Source organism: Cygnus atratus, chromosome 12, assembly GCF_013377495.2.
Source record: "Cygnus atratus isolate AKBS03 ecotype Queensland, Australia chromosome 12, CAtr_DNAZoo_HiC_assembly, whole genome shotgun sequence".
Taxonomy (NCBI): Eukaryota; Metazoa; Chordata; class Aves; order Anseriformes; family Anatidae; genus Cygnus; species Cygnus atratus.
Genome location: NC_066373.1, coordinates 14,574,241 through 14,594,679, shown reverse-complemented (window position 1 = coordinate 14,594,679; position 20,439 = coordinate 14,574,241). Strand labels below are relative to the sequence as shown.

The following is a 20,439-nucleotide window of genomic DNA, read 5'->3' as shown; positions in this document are numbered from 1 at the left end:
ATTACAAAATAAGGAAAAAGGTGTGTTTTCTACTTATTTCCAGGGCAAATGTCTTGTAGGGGCACTTAATCCAATATTGAGAAGCAGGGCAAGAATATCTGCATTGGTTCTGTGGGACAAAGCTGCTGATTTTCTTAACTGGACTTGCACTCCCTTGCGATTGGTTGTTTTTCTTTGGAATATTTCCTGTGTTTGGGATAAGTTTGTGAGATCTGGGAATACTTTGCCTTTTTTATGCTGAACAGCTTGCGCTTAAACTTTGCGAGACTCAACTAGAAAAAATGCTGTTCTGTGGGATGGGCACTTGAGAGTTTTCTAAGCAACCAAAAAGGCCTTTGGAATAAGATTCTTCCTACTATCTTTAATAATGTTCCTTGTTAGGCCTCTTTTGGTCAAATGCTTTGGGTTGTTTGTCATCTTCATTGGAGTTTGAGAGATTGTAAGATGCTTTCCAATGTTAAAGGAGATAAATACTGTGCATATGATACTCCCGTGCTTATAAGTATTGACTAGTGGGATTGCAGAAAGTGTAGTGTTTGTTCATATTCACATAAAAAGATTAAATATTTAATGGATTGTTATAACTACATTCAATTCATAATTAATTTATGAAAGAGGAAGTTTGAGTTGAGCGTTTCATCTTAGATCCTTTCGATATTTTAAACCCGTGTTCTATGTGTATTACATTTTAAACCACTAAAGATGTGGATAAACTGGAATCTGGTTGAAAACTAGATTTATGAAAGAAAACTTAAGCTGTAGTCATATCTATCTATAAATAAATAAAGGGTATCTACAATAATGAGCTTTATTTCGTGTGCCTAGTATAGTAAGAAATGTCTAGGATGTTTCCCGGACACGTCCTGTTTTCAACAAAAGATCTTGTGACGTTTTTCAAGTATTGCATTCTGACTCTGTTCCTCTTTTTTCTTCTTCCTTTATTTATTTTGTTTTCAGATCTTGAGTCAGATGACTGTGCATCCATATACATCTTCAATGTAGACCAACCATCATCGTCTGTCAATCAGCCAATTTGTATTCCTCGCCATGGACTGCAGTCTCACTCCTCTCCTCTGTCACCACCTACAAGACTTCAGAGTCACAAGAACTATGAAGGAACTTGTGAGGTACCAGAATCCAAATATAGTCCACTAGGTGGACCCAAACCCTTTGAGTGCCCTAGCATTCAAATTACATCAATTTCACCTAACTGTCATCAGGGGATTGAAGCCAATGAAGATGAATTGCGCACAAATGGCACAGAAAATGAGTATATGGAAAGGCCTTCAAGGGACCATCTCTATCTTCCTCTTGAGCCATCGTACAGGGAATCATCCCTTAGCCCAAGCCCTGCCAGCAGCATTTCCTCCAGAAGTTGGTTTTCAGATGCTTCCTCTTGCGAATCCATTTCCCATGTTTATGACGATGTAGACTCAGAGTTAAATGAAGCAGCTGCTCGATTTACCCTTGGCTCTCCTTTGGCATCTCCTGGTGGTTCTCCAAGAGGTCCCAGTGATGAATCTTGGCAACAGCCGTATGGATTTGGGCATGCCTTGTCACCTCGACAGTCTCCCTGTCATTCTCCTAGAACTAGCATTACAGATGAAAATTGGCTAAGCCCTAGACCAACATCAAGGCCCTCATCAAGACCTACATCTCCCTGTGGGAAACGACGACACTCCAGTGCTGAGATTTGCTATGCTGGTTCTCTCTCTCCTCACCATTCTCCAACTCCATCGCCTGGTCATTCTCCCAGAGGAAGCATAACAGAAGACACATGGCTGAACACGTCCATCCATAATGTACAAGGTCTTAACTCTGGCCTTTCACCATTTCAGTGTTGTACAGAGACTGATATTCCTCTTAAAACAAGAAAGACCTCAGAGGATCAGACTGCCACTTTATCTGGAAAAATCGATATCTGTACTGAAGAACAGGGTAACTTATCATCATCCCTGGAAACTGCAGTAGATGACTGCTCTGGATCTCAACACACCTTGAAAAAAGACTTGCCCGGAGACCAATTTCTTTCTGTTCCTTCGCACTTTACTTGGAACAAGCCAAAGCCTGGTCATACTCCTATATTTCGGTAAGTGGTAAGAAAATCTCTGAGTCCTTCAGAAGGCTTCCCTCCTGTGCATCCTGTATACACATACTAATGTGCTAATATTTCTGTGATGCATTAAGACTTCTTAAAGGAAACTTCTTGTGGACAGGTAAACAATATAATTGGAACAAAAGCAAGTTGAGACGCCAAATACCCATCTGCTTCTCCTTTTAAAAATACAGTAGATGTGCTGTAACATAGGAACTGACTGGAGGGTGAAGCTACCCTTCGCTTGACCAGTTCTGTGTAGACGTTTTCTAAGAAAGTCATGTTATGTAAAGCAATTATCTGTATAAAAGCACACTGTGGGTGTGAATCTTGGTGTTCCCATACTAGTCTGCCTTGATCTTAAAATAACTAATTAAAGTAGTGTCATTCTACAGAGGCAGTGCTTAAGATTTGCTCTTCAAGGGCATTGTGGATGAAGGAATCAGTGTGGTGGATGAAGCCATTTCTCTATTTTAGTCGGGGAGCAAAATCAAGAGCTGATGACTTGACTTGATACAGAATGTCAGAAGTTACTTAAATGCTGACATTTCTCAAAAATATGAAACAGGTACACATGCAGAAAGCGGTAAAGACTACACCTATTCACAAGTAAACTGAATAAAATGATACATGAGCTGCCCAAAATTTAGCCTGACTATTGAATTAGTGGAAATGGTTGCATTAGCAGCTATTTCCTGTATGAAAAGTCAAACTACTTAGCATTTGTAGCTTGTTCCAGAGGTACTGTGAGACCAGGCGTCTTCAGTATACTCCAATATTTAATTCTATTGTATAGTATTTTGATTTTGCTACTTAGGAAGTAGGGAAGCTAAGTTCACTCTTACCCTTTAGGAATAAAAATTAAATGTAGGGAGATCCACTGTTGAAGTAGTTTATAGCAGTGACCAAAAGCAAGCACCTCGGTTGTCATAAAGTTGGATACTAATTGCAATGTATATATTCATCACATAATACATATGCACTATATATAGCATTATATCATAATATAAATTATAAAATATATCATAAATTGCAGGATATGTCATTACGTAATATTTGTTTGACCAATACCTTGGCAGATTAGCACTCTTTCAATTGTAGATTAAATTGGTCATTTTTCAGTATATTCAGCAATGAAGTTATTTGGTCATTTTATTTATTACATTCTTACTCTTGTTTAAGACACCTTTTTTTTGTTTGCTTTTGGTTCCCTTACGAAGAAGGATAAGAACTGACTTTCTGTGTATTTCATGTTTCCATCCCCTCCACTTAGAAAATCCCTTTCTTATTGGGATCTTGTGATAGAAATGGCAGATCTGATCTTGCCATTTGATTGTTGCCCCATTGTTTCATGAAGATGCTGGGTTTTATTCTTTTTTTCATGTCTACTGGTACAGCTTGAATTTCATCCACTGAAAATACTCTTTTCCCCAGTAAATCTTTCGAAGACGTATTTCTAGGTTCTTGTATAGAGTAGTTTCAGATTTCTTTTATGAATTTGGTTATTTTTTTCTTTCATTCCTTTTCAAATTCTGTATTACCTGTTTGAAGAGCAACATAGATGCTTCAGGATAGCCTATGTCAGTATAGGCTAGGTAGTAGTCCAGGAGAATACCAGAGAAAGTGTTTCTTCCTAGAGCCTATTCATATGCAAATATCTAAATGTGATCCACTTGCTCATGGTAAGGTACCATCTGAAAAGGGTTAGTATGCTCATGTGAGTTATCTTAAGTGTGTCATTAAGTTATTAAAACTTTGTGGAATTCCCATTTAGTAGGTACTTAGTAAATATTTATGAAATCATGTAATATTGGGAAGTTCATCAAGACTGATCCCTTCTAAAGTTTTCTTGTGTAGATTCCAGCCAGCTGCCTCAAGTACAAAGCTGCTGTTTTAGAAAGACAAGTAGCAAGTAGTGTTTTGAAGTGATACATAAATAAATTGTTTCACAAAAACTGACGTTCTCCATTACAATGCCTACAGTTAGACATCTTAGATCTCCAGAAACCGGGGGAAAAAAAAAAAAACAAAACTGTTTTATAAGGCTTTTTTTTTTTCAGGTTGATCCAGGAGAATGAAAACATTGTATGAACAACCCAGAAACTAGTAATGAGAAAAGATTATAATGTAATTTAATACTCAGGATGGAGATTTTTCACTAAAAGTACAATTCATAAGAGCTGAGCAACATTTAGTGTTAACATCCACAGATATGGTGCTCTGTAGTTAATTAGTTCTGATTAAGAACTACTTTATAAACTGACGGTTTCCTTCAGAATGCTGTGCCACAAGTTCAGTCTGGAGCACCGTGAAGTGATGGGATACCAGGCAGTATCTTGGTTGCAGTGGTGGTGAACAAGTGGGCTGTGACACATGCATGTACAGTTCAGGAATCTCTTTAGTGGTGCATGCTTAATGGCAACTTGAGAGTACTTTACCTGCAATTATATGGCAGTTTCCACTGAAAGCTAAGATTGCTGACTATGTTAACCTTCTTTTTCGGGGAAAAAAGTAATGTAAATATAGTGGCAGGTGGTAGAACACTTGCAATAGTTAGTTCTCTTGTCTGAGTCTTTCTCTTGGAAGTCTGTGGAGCAGAGAGGAACAGAATTGTTCTATTTTTAGCATAACAATTGGGATCTCAGTCTTTAATTTTACGAAGAATAAGCCTTTTAATGCGATTGGACTATAGACAAACTTACTCTGGTACGTAGTTATCCATCTGTTTTTTGTTACATAGAAATAACACCAGTTATGCTGTGTTAGCAAAACTTTAAAGTAAAAATATTTGCAAGTCGCTGACTTTGAAGATAAGTACCCACTTAGTGAGACAAGCAAGAGAACTTTGAACCTCTTAGATTTTTAATAAGCTAGGCTATTGCTGTAATGTTTACACACCATTAATGAATCCAGAGAAATTCAGACTGTTTAATACGCGACCTCTGTGCTGTACATATGATTCAGCTCTCTCCTTTGTTCTGAAAGATAAAATACAGATTTTACTCGGCAGTATACTGTATCAGTAAAGCATATTTAACTATAGGTCTGCTAGTAGCAGAACAGTGATATTTTGAATGTAAACAGTATTTAAAAAAATTATTTATTGATATTCTACTGTGGCAACTGGAATGGCCCCCAAATTCTTAACTCCAAAACATGTTACTTTGTTCTGTGTAGTGAAGAGCAATCACAGCTGTGTTTTCACTCTACAAGAACTCTCGAAGAAGGACCATAATATTGCAAAATAGTAAGATTTGAGATTCTGAAGGGTTTGCTGTGTCACGGCATTGACTTGTCGTAACCAACGCTGTTGGTTATTCTTTGCAAAAGCTCAGGATGTGAAAAAGTTCTGGAATATCCATTGGTCAGCGAGCTCTTTCTCAGTCACAGATTTTGATGTTTCAGAAGAGCTGCAAGTGGAAAGTGTTACTTTTGCTGTAACTAAGAAATAATAATAAAAAAAATCACTCTAATAGCAGATCCGTGAAAGTTAACCAATGAAAGAAAAAAAACAGAAAAAGAAGAATTGTCACAAACTTTTTGAGATCCTAGTGGGTATCTTTGAAAGGTTATTACTAGAATTTGTGACTACTGAGAGGCAGGAACATGTTCATACTGAGTAGCTAAAATGAGCTCTCATTCCACCTATATTCAAAAACTTCTTAAGCAAGGAGTACAACAGAGCATTAGACTAAAACCGAGCTAATCACACGTGCTTCAGCTGAGGTACCAGGGTTAGCAATTGCTCTCTGCACGGAGCCCCAGCTGTCTGTCCAGTGAATTGCCTAGGAGGAGTGCTCCAAATGGAAGATAACTGTTTTCAGTTTTTAACAGGATTATTTTCCACAGCTGCCATTGGCCCCACAACACTGCATGTGGGATAGAAGGAAGAATAAAGCGCAAGTCAAATGCAAGCAAGCAATCTTGTTTCTAGGCTTTGTTTCTTCCTGTGCAAGGGAGATACAGCCCATGGAGGGGGCCCTGGCTTCTGCAGGTCCGAACACTGAAATCCAGAGGAATCCATGAGATTGTCATTCTGATGAGCGTTAGATGTGTGTTCATCAATGTGAGCAGCCAGAAGCGGTGTTATTTTGGAGATCATAGTTGCAGGTGAAGAAGGTATCCATTGAATTAATAGTGTGAACACTGAAGTGATCGTTTTAAAAGTGATGGCTTCTGCTGAGGATGCTACTGAAGGGTACTTTCTCTACTTCTAAGTTTTCTTTAATAGCAGCTGTTCTCTAAAGCCTTTAATCTTGATGTGATAGAAGTTTGAGCTTTTGGAGACTTGCATTAATCAGATTATGAAATTCTCTTGGCATTACTGGAAGAACATCTGTAGCTTTACAGATTGGTGCTGTCTCAACAACATGCTAAGATTTGATTTCATGAAACATTTAGGATGACCGTCAGTCATTGTTTGCTGGTATGTGATTTGGTGCTTTACTAGTAGGTTACTGTACTGTTAATAAGGGGTTTACTCATCAAAGAAAAGCAAAAATTACAGAATCATGTGTAAAAAACCACTAAGTTGCAAGCTATTGTAATGGTAATTTTGTGATGAACTTCTGTAACAAAGTATGTGGAAGTGTCTACTAGTACATTCCTCCTCCCTCAAGTTTGACAAGTGAGAGGTTTGAAAAACAAAAGTTCTTATTTCTTTTAATCTTTTAGTCTAAAATACCTTGTAAAAAAAAAAAAAAAGTCAGCACCTGATCTAGATCCTGTGTTCTGAATGCAAAGGTAGAGATGGCTTTGAAAGTAATAGAAATGTCATCATGCTGTGTGCAAACTGGGGGAGACAAATCTTTTTGTAACAGTACCAAATCTTTGCACATTTCTCAAAAAGCTGTGGTTTTTTAAACATGTTATAGGTGTCTTAGTTAAGTTTCAAATCATCAGAGATCAGTAGAGTTCAGTATCAACTTTATTTGCTCTAATTACTCCAGCTAGCAGCTTCAGAATTTATTTCCCATATACAGTGTCTGGTACAGAGATTGTGTTGCTTCACACCCCAGTTCTGACATGATTCTTCTGTTTTGATGTTGATTTCTACCTAGTGGGGGAAAAAAAAAGTTTATAGACTGTTTTCTGACATTTTGTGCATTTATTTAGTGTCCGAGCTTGAAGGTCCATGTGACGTTCAGAAGGTGACAGGCAAGGAAAGTTCTTGTTCAGCGTCTCTCCCGTTATTTCAGTTTGAACAAACCATTTAGATAGTGGAGGCTCTGGTAAACTAACAGAATAAAAAACTTACCTTTCAAAATGAAATGAAGTTAGATCACCGATGTACTGTAATGTGTTGCTCTACAGCATTTACCTCAAAACAAGTGAAAGAGTGGTGTGGAAGCAGAAATGGATTTAAATGATATCATCACAGGGCAGAAAGGTGCATAACACTGTACCCCGAAACTTTTTAGGATTTTATTGCTGATGAGAAGTTGAGGGTAATGGAGACAGCAAGAAAAATATTCAAAGATAAACACTTAACACTTTGGGTATCCAACATCACAGTCTGTTCCTTAAAGGGAAGCAGCTACAACTCTGGTCTGTTTCATCTAGAAAACAGCAGTTTGAAGCAGCAAGACCTAAAAGTCTAATGCTATGCAATTTATTTGGAAAACTTTTGGAAGCTTCTCCCTCCCTCCCTCTCTGTCGCTCTCGTTTAGGCATCTGTACATGCATGTGTGCTTGCTCACTCCCTCATGCTGATATTTTTTTATTTGTTTTCAAAGAATGACAAAATCTTGAGACCTCGTTATTTTCCTGTCTCCATGTTTGTTCTAGTATTCCAAATATTGTTTCAGCAGATAATGGGACTCTGATATGGCTTGTGCTACATTTTTATTAGTTAATTGCAGGGTTAAACCTCTTAGAGGTACAGAGAGCCATCATTAGCAACAAATACTTTTTGTAGAGTGAGTTTAATATGTAACTTTGAGTAATATCTCCCAGTAATTGGTATGTAGTCTGTGGTGTGCATGTTACACCAAGCTCTCTGCGGGACCATATCTGTTCATTATGCATACCAACTATTTTAACATCAACTATTTGGTTATAGGGAAGAAAAAACTTTTTCAGAAAAAATAAAGAACAAATTCTTGCATGCTATATTTCTTTTAAAACTATTTTTTGTATCTTCTAATCCTGATGTTTTCTTTCCATTTTCAGACTGAAGACTTGAGTCTTCTTCAGTAACTATAAAAGTGAATGGCAAGGTCTAGTTGATAACCAGTAGTAGCATTTAGGCAGTACACCTTGGCCTGTGGTAAGTAACTGGTAGGACTGGGCTTATGCTGCATTCCTCTTGTTTTCCTGTTTCCTCTTTTATTCTTGACATCACTTCTCCTACCCAGTAAATACTATTGCTGTGGAAGGACTGGTCCTAAGACCTGCTTACTGGGGGAAGAAGAGTCTTGGCTACACACTGAATGCTTGTGGACACAATTTATTGCTCTCATTTCTTACTTTCAGTAAGAAGAAAGGGAAAAACTCTGGTTCCCATTCATTCCCTGAAAGGCGCTTCAGGAGATGAGTTTATCTCAGGGTTAGCTCTCTGCTGAAGTGCACAGTTGGAGGTATTCCACAAAGCAGCAGGCCACCAGGTTTATAGGTGGCCCTCCTGTAGGAGGATGCCAGCAAGTGGGGCCTTTTCTCCTCCTTTTCCGTGCTTAGTGACAATGATGTTTGTAGTAAAAGGTAGATATATGGTGCTGCAGCCTGAGCCCAAGTCCATCCAGATACTTACTAACGACAGCCTTTTTTTCTCCCCTTCAGTTCAAACATTACCTTCTTTCCCAACTGTGGATATGTTTTCATAGGTTGCAGCTCTCCAGAAGGTACAGCTTATCTTTTGTGGATCTGTAGCTGTTCGTGTTTGTGAAAGTGTGCGTGGTTTTGGACTGGCAGTGGGGTTTTACCTGACTTCCTGTAAAAGGAGAAAGAAATGGAGTTGAGCTTTCTCAGGCAACAATACAAACCAGTGTTTGTCCATCTCTTTAAAACCTACTTTGCTTGCCCTGTTGGTCAGTGTATGGTAGTAAAAACTATTTCAATAGAAGCTTATTTTTGTTGTATATGTTCTTGTGTGGTACACAGTGCTATAAACGTTCACTTTTAAATGTTTAGAAATTAATTTGCTCCACCAGGTAATTACTGACTTGAATCCTACTGTTCTTCATATTAGAATAATAAGTCTGTGAATCTAAGCAGGTAAAAGGATAGGTATGGAAAAAAAATGGTGATACCATGTGGCTTATTTCCCTTTGAGTTTTTCATGTTACTTCTATTGCTGCATTTTTTTCCTGCACCCCTGGAGCAATTTTGCTACTGGGTGTAAGAGTATAATCCATGGATAAGCTAAGCACACACTTAAGGTGTGTTTGTTGCAGTAAGTGTTTATGCTCAGACAGGACTACTAGTCCTAAAAGTTTGAATCATCAGGTAGTGTTCATCGGAATGATAGTTAACAAAGTGCAGTGCTTACCAATCTTAACAAAGTAACTGTCTGCTTTATTATCTTCAAGTATTTTTTAAAACTTAACGATTTAGGAAATGAATTTAAACTGTTCCCTTTAGAACCATTTGAACTTGCTTGTTGATAAACTTGAGAATAAAAACATAAAATAAAAGCATTATGGAGTGACGCTGGTAATGCAGGGCCTGCGGGACCTTTCTTTCAGTCAGGGATTGGAAGGAAGAAATACAGCACTACATTAGTACACTCCAAAAATACCCCTCCAGATAAATGTTTAATTGAAGATTTTAATGCACCAGCAGACTTTGGGAATTTTCAAGAAATAGTGCTAGGCTAATAGCTATTCTTATTTGGTAATCACGTGTTAGGAAAATGACATCATTGTCTGTATTTATGGAGAAGTTCCTGTGATTGTACCCTGGCCAAATGGCATATTTCATTTAACCATAGTGTGCACGTCTTGATTGCAGCACATCTTCGTTGCCACCTCTCGACTGGCCTTTACCAAGTCATTACGGGCAATGCGAACTGAAAATAGATGTCCAGCCTAAAACTCATCACAGAGCTCACTATGAAACAGAAGGAAGCAGAGGAGCAGTAAAAGCATCTACTGGAGGACACCCTGTAGTGAAGGTAGGAAGTCTGGCTTTCTTGAATCAAAGATAACTTTTTCTCTTAGCTACAGTTACTGGTATTTACAATGCCGTGAGTCCTTACCTTCTTTGAAGCTTATATTCCTTCCTGGGTAAGATTTTCCCCTAAATGTACCTTGTGCAATACAAAAATTAGTTCAGATTTGAACTGTTACTCTGTAAGGGCAAGCAAGACTTGTTCCCCTTCCTACCCCGCCTTGTGTCTCGTCACTGTTTCCACTGCTTTAACAGAATCAAGCAAGTTTATTCTCTTTCAGAACAGTTTTGTTCAGTACTGAAACTGATTTAAATGCAGTAGTAATGCAGGCAACGGTTCTCCTCTGACTAACAGAGGGTGGTGGTACACAAACTGTTTTGATACCAGGTACTGGTCATTAACAGTTGCTTTGGCTGGGTTCCTTTGTTCATACTAAACATTTAAAGTGCTAAAGACATCTAAAGCGTAGTATATAAATACTTTGCAAACACCATCCAATTGTTGTTGAGCTCAGGAATGGATGTAAGGTCCTGGTAAATCAGGTTTGGCTTTCATGTGAAAGCTTTGCCATCATAATCTCCTTTGAAGGGAAAGAAGCGTGGTTTTGGTGTTGTGGATATAAATAACTGCGTACACAAGCTGTGATGTGCTCCCCTCTAAGCCGAGGTGTGCACACATCTCCTACCCTATGCTGGGTAGGCTTCTGGATTACTTTACTGGTAGTCACTTACGTCTCATTTAGTATTTGTGGTGCAGCTGGCAACAGAACTGGCCCTCTTACTCACTGGACACAGGGAAGATTGTGCTGGGGAATTATGGGGCTTGTTAAGATTAGTTGATTTGTAAGTTTGCCGCATCCGTGGGTGAAAGCAACGTCTCTTTACTTATTCACCTCAATCTTGCGTAATGATTTTTATCTCAATCCCAAAATATATTAAGATAAAAATCAAGTGTTCATTTATATGTCAAAAGAAACAACAGCTATAAAGGATAAATAGCTGCTTAGGATAAATAGGGTGGGGAAAAAAAGAAAATTAATCTAATTACCTTAAGGTTACCACAGGTCTGTTTCTTCCCCCAAACCCAGGATACTTCCTGTTCTTTTACAGCCAAATGGCAGTCACAGTTTCAGTCCTTAGTGTTTTACAAGAGCAATTGAGAAATTAAAAACGTATTTGTTATATTTGTCCCATTTCAATAGTTTAAGTAACGTGTTAGTATTTAAAACCAGACTCAAAGTGGTAATAGAGTTGGCATAATCAGTCCCTATTGTTTCTCCTACTCATACTATAGGATAAACATATTATCACTTTTTCTCCTTATATTTTTTTATTCCTCACTGGCAAGCAAATTCTGTCATGCTTTGTAATTACATCAGTTTTGGAACAGCTCTGAAGTTACACGTGCATAGGTAAAGATATACCAGCAGAATTTAAATGTATTGGACTGGCTGTTCCTTTCTCCTTGCCTAAGCAATCTGCTCTTTCTAAGCTCTTCATCTAAAGAATTTCTTCTCCTAACCTGACACCTAGTCACATTTTTCAAGCTACTTATCCAACTTTGTTTCTTCTCTGATACCTTACCTTGATTTTTTTCATTCCTCCTGTTTTCTTCTTAGGACTTTTTTTGTCTGTATCTTTCCTTTCCCTCCTTCCAAAAGAAGGCTGGATCTCTTCATCACCTCTCTTCTTCCTTGAATATCTTTCATCATCCTTCCATTTTCATTCTTAATCTAAGCTCTTCGTCCAGCTTTCATGTTACCTACAGAGTTTCTCAGTGTTTTCCTGGTGACAATACCATGGCGCAACCAGCTCAAACCTTGTCCTATTTTCAGACCTTCTAGATTCCTTAGCACAGTAGAGGCAACGATCGAATACACAGCAGGGAAGTCTGTGCTGCATACTAGAGAAAAATGAGGATGCCTGAGCTAGTCTGGAATCTGAAAGTAGTTGCCAGGGCAAATTTCTTCATGTGGAGCATTGTGTTTAGTTGCTGGAGAACAAGTAGATACAATTTTCACATGCCAAGGTGCTGGCACTGGAATTTAACACATCATTAATGAGGACAGAATCTTGGGAGATTTTAGCTGCCAAACTAAGTCTCTGCTGAGCATTTGGGAACTATTTTTTCCCCCCCCTGGGTTTTTGCATCTTGCACTAATATTTGTTTTAAAGGAACTTATTTTGCTGATGGTTATAAGACTTGACAAATATATGTAGGCTTCCTTTTGCTTGCAAAACTAGATGCTTTTAAATTGCAGTGGTAGATGTAAATTAGAAAAAAAACCACAGATCTGTAATCTATGTGACTTATTATTTGCAAAGCTCTTTATTCTAATTAGAATTGTGAAATACCTTGCTATTACAAGAATCCTGTTTTAAAAATGGGCGTAGTATTTGTTTGTTTCACAGTCTCGTGCTTAAACACATGCATGGTGCTATGCCTCTCTAAATTAAAATGAATACGAATGCAAATCAATAATCTATTTTGCAATTTCGTCTCTTCCAGCTGGATTAGAAATTAATTATTGTGCTTGATGGGAGAGGAAGTTGTTACGAAACAAAACAAGGATTTGAATTAACTTTTTATTTGCTGCTGGTAAAAACAGTATGCTAAGGGCCAAGTTTGGTGAAAAGTAAACATTAAATAGCTGTGAGTAGACATAAATTACTCAATTTAAATATAAAGATGCAAGCATTTCCAGAGTGTTATTACACAAATGCATTTCGCGATATGCATTGCTATTTGTATCTGACTTAACTTCTTTCTGTTTGGTGCTCTTGGCTTTACAACATTCAGTTCTGTCCATGTGGGTGATCACTGCAAAAAAGTACTTGGTGTTTCCTTGTGCCTGTAAGTTAACCAGTGTCAGAGACAAGAAAGGATGTGGGTGCCTCAAGGCCTATGTGCTTTTTCTTGCTACAGAGTGTTTGTTGCTTTTGCACAGTATTTTATAGAAAGAACATTTAATTTCCAAAATGTGGAACCTCTGTAGTTCTGCATGTGCAGTTGATGTGTTATTTAGAATAAAGATTTTAAGATAGTACATGGCTTCAAGCCATTAATCTATTAGCGTATGCCATTAATCTATTACTAATACTGTACTGTACTTGTTGCTAGGAGACTAAGCTTCTGACAAATTTGGTATCATCTCTTGTGAGTACATTTAATCAGCTTATTTCCAAATGTGAGGAAATGAAATGAGTTGAGCATCATGTTTTGTTTTGTAAGTCCATTGATTTCAAAGAAGCAAATTCTGTGCTGAAATTCTACTGTTTTCAGTCTTTCAATGGCAAAACTTTCAAAATAGCAGGTAACTGTCATTTTTATCTCTGCTTGCTTAGGAGTGTGTTCTAGCTAATCCGTGTCATCTGGCACTACTTATTTTACCTATTTAGAAAAATCTACAAGATAAGGCTGACATTATTCACAGGGAAGGAATAAATAACTTGGCAGTATGGTAAGCAATGGGAAGGGTGACGTTTTGAAATTCTCTCATTCAAACAGTGTGGAAATCTTGTGTTGCGTAGTCAGGAGGCAGAGAAGGCCTCTGAGAACTGTCTGCCTAATTCAGTAGGTTAAAGTACTTATTCTACCCATCTAAGAAGCCTTTTAAATAAATAGCTGCTATGTTTCATCTAACTCTTAAATGAAAGATCATAATTCCTTGAATTTCTCACCCTTGCCCCAGGCCTAATTGTACATAATAAAATAATGTTTACATTTACAATTTGCTGGAGTGAGATTTAACTGTTTTCTAAAATGGTTAAGGTTTTTCATGAGACTTCACTCAGATAATGGTTTTTAAGCATTTTAGAGCAGGCAGGAACACAATAAGGATCTCTCACGAATAGTTTCTTGCTTTTATATTTTAGCTTCCTGACCTAAAATGACATTTTTCATTTAAAAAATAATTGTATGTTGTGTTCCCGCAATTCACATCAGCTTCTGCAGTTTGTCGAGTTCTCTTAAGTATTTTAAATTTGATGCTATCTTCTAGTAGGAAATTCCACAAGCTGTTGTGCACAACAAATATTTTAACCTTATGTCCTGTTGCTGTTGAGGAAGGTGATATCCACTATAGTTTTCTTGATAACCTTGCAGTGAGATTTACTGAGGGGCAGTGGAGCTAACAGCTCCTTGTTCTGCACGCACGGAGGATATCTGTCCTGTGGTGAGTTACCACAGTGGGAATCGGTTTTAGATGTAAACACAGTGATAAGGGTAACTCAATTTGAAGTGATGGTATATCTACAACAGACACTGTGTAAGTTCTATTTGGGGATGAAGTACCCCATGTATACCTGAGAAATTTGGGGCAGGGGTAGCTATTAGGAATTTGCCTGTACCATAAGTCTTCTTGCCATGCTTTAAGGGGCTCAAGGGTAGGAGCTGTTCATCTCTGCCATAAGCCAAATTTGCACAGTAGTTGATTCTGCTGCAACAGGAGAGAGGAAGCATGCAATCTATGGACTGGTCAGCAGTCCTATGATTGAGGAAGGGTATAGAGAATGGTATACAGAATGGTTTTTCTGTGTCTTATGAGCCTTCCCTTCTTCCCACCTTCCATTTTTTCAATTCTTGTGTGTTGTTTTTTTTCTTTGTCTCGAGTCCTTCCCTTTATTCATACATCACCAGAAGGCAGGTTCTAATCCCAGTTCTAATTGTTGGTGACAACAACCTGCAAATAAATGCAGAAGGTAAGTCTCAGCCTGTGTGAGCCGTGTGATCGGCTGTTAGGGACAAAACGTTGGCTTTTGGATGGGATTGTAAAAATAAATATCTTTTTAAGAGTAGATTGCCTATATAGGCATCTTCTGCTCTAGAACCCCCAAAATAGATAGTAAAACCCATCCACATGCATCTAATATATGTTTGAACACTTAATCAATACAATGCTCTAATTAACGTGGAAAAAATTAAAATGGCATACTGGATTGGTAATGACACGGTTGTCTGCTTCTTGTGTTGTGGTTACTAAGATGAGGAAGAGTATTATTGAAACTTTTTTCCAAGTAGAATTAGGGTTGTTTTTTTTTTTTTTTTGCAAGTTATATGGGTTTTCCTGGAAATGCTCATCTGAAAAGCTGTCCATAGCGTAATTTGGCACTGGGAATTGGAGGTTCAGAAATAGCACAATTTCTTGATAGCGTAGAGCAAACTGAAGATGGATGGTGTATGGTGATGGCTAGTTAGATGTGACCAGTAATTCTGCACGGTGTGAAGTTGTAATGTTAGTCTAACACTATTTTAGCTATGATTTGGTCTTCTGTTGGTAGCATAGAATGGGACAGGACTCTGAGCTGAAACACTCTTCAAAATATGCCTGAAATTAGCATTTAAATAGTCAGTCTTCTCTGCAAGCAGTGAGCATGGAAGTGTGAGATTTCAGAAACAGAAAAATCCAGGTTCTTAAACCTTGAAGGATGTTCCGTACGTTGTATGACCAGATGGTATCATGGCCAGTAATGCACTGCTATTTTTGCTTTGGTTCTCTTCAGGACCCATTTGTCTTTGTGATGACCTTTAAAATGCTGTTAAACCTGGACTTGTGCCACTATGTCTAGTAGTTCGTTAACACTTGTTGCTTTCATACCTCAATTCTGAAAAATAAAAATAGTGCAGAGATCTATCCTATTTTAAGGTTTTAAGTCAGTCTACTCAATGAACTATTAGCAAAAGAGGAAGGAGGATGCTTCTCTGGTGTGCATGCTTTTCTTTCCTACATCAGATAGTCAAATGATTGAAAATAGTACCGCACTTCAGGAAGGGGAAGTAGGTTGATACAACATATTTAATTTTAAAATTATATGTGTAACTTTCTCTAACATTAAAACCTTTGTGGAGTGGGAATGAAGTTTAAAAAAAAACACAACACACATCTACTGCTAAGCTTTTAAGTCAGTGGTTGGGGTATTGTCTAAGAGATCCGAATGGAGTTCTCTTCCATGAATTTCGCCACTTTCCTGTGAACAGTCCACAGCAGATCATAGGTCAGCACTCATTGCACCTCTGCGTCCCCCACAAGGGGATGGCTGTGGTCAGTCTGACTTTCAATAACTTCCCTGAACTTGTTTTTATATCTATAGCTTGGTTCAAGCTTTTCAAAATGCCACTGACAATAAATTTATGGCAAATTGCACCACTGGTGTTAGTCATTCTGTGGCTTTTGTTTCAATTTATTGATCATCTTCATGCCTTTAGATCTCTTTTATCCCTTGCTTTTATTTCTAGCTGTTACTAGGTGTGCTGCTCAGTTTGGAAGCGTCACCCTTCAGCTTTTAAAACGTCAGTCTTCACGGTTCTTTAGAAAAGTAGCTGCGAACCACTCAAAAGTGAAATTCTTGTGGAGAAATGTCTGAAGAAAAAAATTTTGGTTCCTCAAAGCCATGCTCCAGTGCCTCTTGAATACTGTTGTCAGAAATAGTCCAAGGTTATGGGTCACATCTCCATTGTCTCAGAGGACAAAACATCTCAAAGCCTTTTTTTTTCTTTTTTTAAACTTTTATTATATTACTATGGTGAGGTTTGGCAGTTTTGTTTTGTAAACAACTTTTTAAAAGTGGACTAAACCTTAAGTAATGAAAGTTCTTTTCTTTTAGGATTGTTTAGATTCCAGGGTAAATTATACCATATCTTCACTTCTGCAGTCTTCCAAAGTAAAAGGAAAAATACCTAATTGAAGAGAACAGCTTTACCTTCCCTTTATCTTTGCCTTCGCCTTCATCTATGTGGGCCTTTCTTGTCCTCTTTTGTCTTCCTTATGGTGGTGTAACTCTGGGAGGTGTTCTGACGAATAGAGACACCACTGAAATGCCTCCAGCTGCAGGGAGACTACCAAGGAGGAGATAACTAGTTAGTCGTGCACTTCGTGTCACCGTGTTGAAAAGCCTAGGACCTCACTATTGGAAGTAAAGGGGTAGGGAGTGCCTACGCTTCTTCACACTGCTGTGGATTTCCTTCCCCCTTCCTCATGTTTGAGCTGAGGATTTTTACAGGAATACTGGTGCATTTGATGAAGCTGGAGTTGTTAACCTACATGAAGAAAAGCCTTGATTATCACAGGTTTTTTCCCCTGACATGTCTTGTATTTCAAGACTATGCTCTATTTTTAGGGACATCTGTTTTTATGTAAAAGACTTCCTTCTAATCAGCCTACTTTACCAATCCAGTAATGCCATAAGCAGTAAAGTAATTGGCCAAGGGGAGGGAGCACTGGAGTGGCGATAGGATCTTATTTTTTTTGCTCGCTAATTGAAGGCAAGGCGCGCAAAGGATAAAACATGAGTATTAAACACAAGTGAAAGTTTGGTTAAACATGCGAATTTGTAATGAATGCTGGAAAGTTTTACAGGAAAATTGCTTTAAAAATGCCAAAACCCATTTGATTGTACTGTCTGAAATGTCATTAGTATCTAGGATTGGTTGATTGCTGAGTGTAAAATGTAGCTAAAGAAATGATTTCGCTTTTTTTTTTTTCCCCTAAGCTGTAGTTCCCCTTTTTTTTTTTTTTGTCTGCGTTTTTAGTCTAAAAGAATAGCCATGTGAAAGCCTGACATCACTTCTGGATTTAGTGACAATATTAGGGATTGGTTTATTGTAAATAAACAAAGAGAGTTTGGGTTATTTTAATTTTCAGAAAAACAGACTATTTCGAAGTACGCTACTGTGGTCTGATAGTACCTGTTTTCTGTGAAGTGTGTGTTTTCTGTTGGATAGTCTTCTCAAGTCTTTTTGCTACTCTTGAGAAATCACATCTTGTGGGTAAATAACATTTATATTTGAATAGAGATAGGTAATACTTGGCCTGAAACAATAGATGGAAAACAGAGAGAGAACCTTCTTAGTTTAAAAAAATAGACAGTGGAGGGAGGCAGAACTTCTAAATACTTGAGATTTTAAAGCCCTCTGATGAGCTTGCCGAGTATTGTAAGCTCTCCCTTAGCTCAGAGCATGGAACTGATGGCATATGAGCAACATAATGGCCCAATACAATCTGCATGTAATCTGGAAAACTGCTACCTGTGTTAGGTTGATGCCTTTTACTTAATGTGATCTGCTTGATTTCCTCAGAAAGGAAAAGATTCTCACCCCTACCACTAACTTTCAAGTGTAAATGCTGCTGACTTCAGTGATCACATTGATCTCTAGTGTTACAGTTGTTTTTTTCTAAAGGATTTTCTAGATGTGCATTAAGAACATATGAATGTTTTTCTACTATAAAAACACAGCATCCTGATGACTGAATTTTTCTCATTACCTTACTCTCTTCATACTTGTATTATAAAAATTGCAAACTAAGTATTGACATGCAGGAGTTTACTGAATGCATGTAGTAACATGGCTGGAACTGCTTTGGCTGAAGCTGTTCTGGCTTATCCTGTTGTGACCTTCAGTCTTTAGCCTTCCAGCTTTAGTTTAACTTACGCATGCACTGACCTTTGCTATGGAAACGATACAGAAACACAAAAACAACTTGGCTGAGTTTCCTCTGCAAAGCAGTGGGTGGTGTATCAGTATTCTATTACAGAGGAGGGTTTCTAGAGGTCAGTAGTGACAGTGTGCAGTAACTTATTAGTTGTCTGCAGCACAGTGCTTGCTACTCCTGGGAAAGTGTTGCCTTTGTGTCTTTTTTTTAAAAGTAAAATTAATATCTATATTTTTTTAGCATGCAGCTCTAAAATTGTGTATTAATGGCATAAATACTGGAAGGCATACCTGGAAAAAAGCCCCAGTGCTCAACCAGTAGTTTAAGTTACTGTCTTTCTGTGTGTGACCTGTGACTGAATCTTGGACGGGCTGATATTGTAGCAATTTACGGTGTGCATCTTCAGCGTGGTGATGCTGCAGCAGGTTGTAGGTTGTAAAATAGTTTGTTAACTTAAATGCCCATGAGCTGTGTAGTGACACTATATTCTTATTTGTATATAGCATGGATTCTCTACCAAGGTAAACTAAAGGTACAGACACCACAGCTTCACTAGGTATTTGAACAAAACAGTATGTATTCATTCAAGTTAATTATGTAGGTATTTTCATTAAAGAAAAATTAGCATGTTTTTTTAACTTGCAGTTTTGCTGGGGCATTGGATTTCTTGTTTGTTTTTGTTTAATTTGGTATATAGAAAAGTATAGCTAAGTGCCAAAGGTAGTGCTACTGTGTGGTGGCTCTTTTTTAAAAAAAAATATATATATTATTATTTATTATTATTATGATGTTTATTTTTTGAGCTGTAGTAACATAATTTCAGATTTCCATAGAGGTAAGGCTAGCGAATTGGTGTGACTTAAAACAAACTGTATTTCAAGACCATCGTTCAGAAAATGCACCTGATACCCTGCTGATATATAGCTAATCTGTTGGCGGGGTAGGGAGTTTTTGTCTTTTTTTGTCTGCCACTTTCCACTCCTCCAACATCTTTTGCAGAATAATGTTTGGAAACCAGGCCCTGTATGTCTTCCATAGCGTATCTGGGAAAGCATAGAGGGTGAATGGTTGCTCTAGTGTAATGGAAGCAAAACCATTGTTAGAAACAGCTCTGAGCAATTCAAGTGTAGCGTGCAGCCATAGAGCCTCATAGGCAACACCACTGCAACCACTGGCACTGGGTGGGCTTTGCTTCACTGCAGTAAGCTCCCACTGCCTCTGCGCTGCTGTAGAGGACAGGGCCTCCACTGAGTGTTGACAGACTGGTGCAGTTCTATGAGTCAATCTCGGTCTCTCATTGCTGTTATCTCTAGAACTGTTGTGTATGTATCCATTGCTAGGGATGGGGGAGCTAGCGTTAAGTGGAAAGCAGCTTTGTCCCAGTGACCCTATTTGTCACTCAACTTTTTTTTAATAGCTCTGGCTTGTAATATATATAATTCCCAGTATAAGAGTGAATGCGTTTAACAAAGTTCACATTCAGGCTGTGTTTCATCATGTTAAGACTGAATTTTAACTGAGGAAAATGGATGGTGGGGGTCACAGTGTTGAGAGTTTTGCAAAAAGTGACTGCTGTAAATGCTAAATGAATGTAAGGTCTTAATTTTTCTTTAGATACTTTAAATTATTGAAGGTCATAGCTTCTGGAAATACTAATTTGTTATTGGGAAAAAAATATTTTAGAAAGATATTGGAGCCCTGCATCAAGTATAATGGATGTAGCCATAACTGATGAAAGAGTCCCCATGTTCTATTTTCAGCGGAATGATAATTAAGGGTAAAAGTTGTGATCTGGTTGTGCTGCTGTAG

At 37.9% G+C, this 20,439-nt stretch overlaps 1 protein-coding gene across 2 annotated transcripts in view; it reads left to right on the top strand.

Annotated features, from left to right (window-relative positions):
- The window catches only part of NFATC3 (nuclear factor of activated T cells 3), a 66,559-nt gene that overhangs the window by 14,171 nt on the left and 31,949 nt on the right, over positions 1-20,439 (top strand). For both annotated transcript variants that reach the window (XM_035543809.2, XM_035543808.2), the window contains exons 2-3: positions 958-2,089; positions 10,043-10,205. In XM_035543809.2, the coding sequence (XP_035399702.1) occupies positions 958-2,089; positions 10,043-10,205 (1,295 nt within the window). The remainder of the gene's footprint in view (positions 1-957; positions 2,090-10,042; positions 10,206-20,439) is intronic.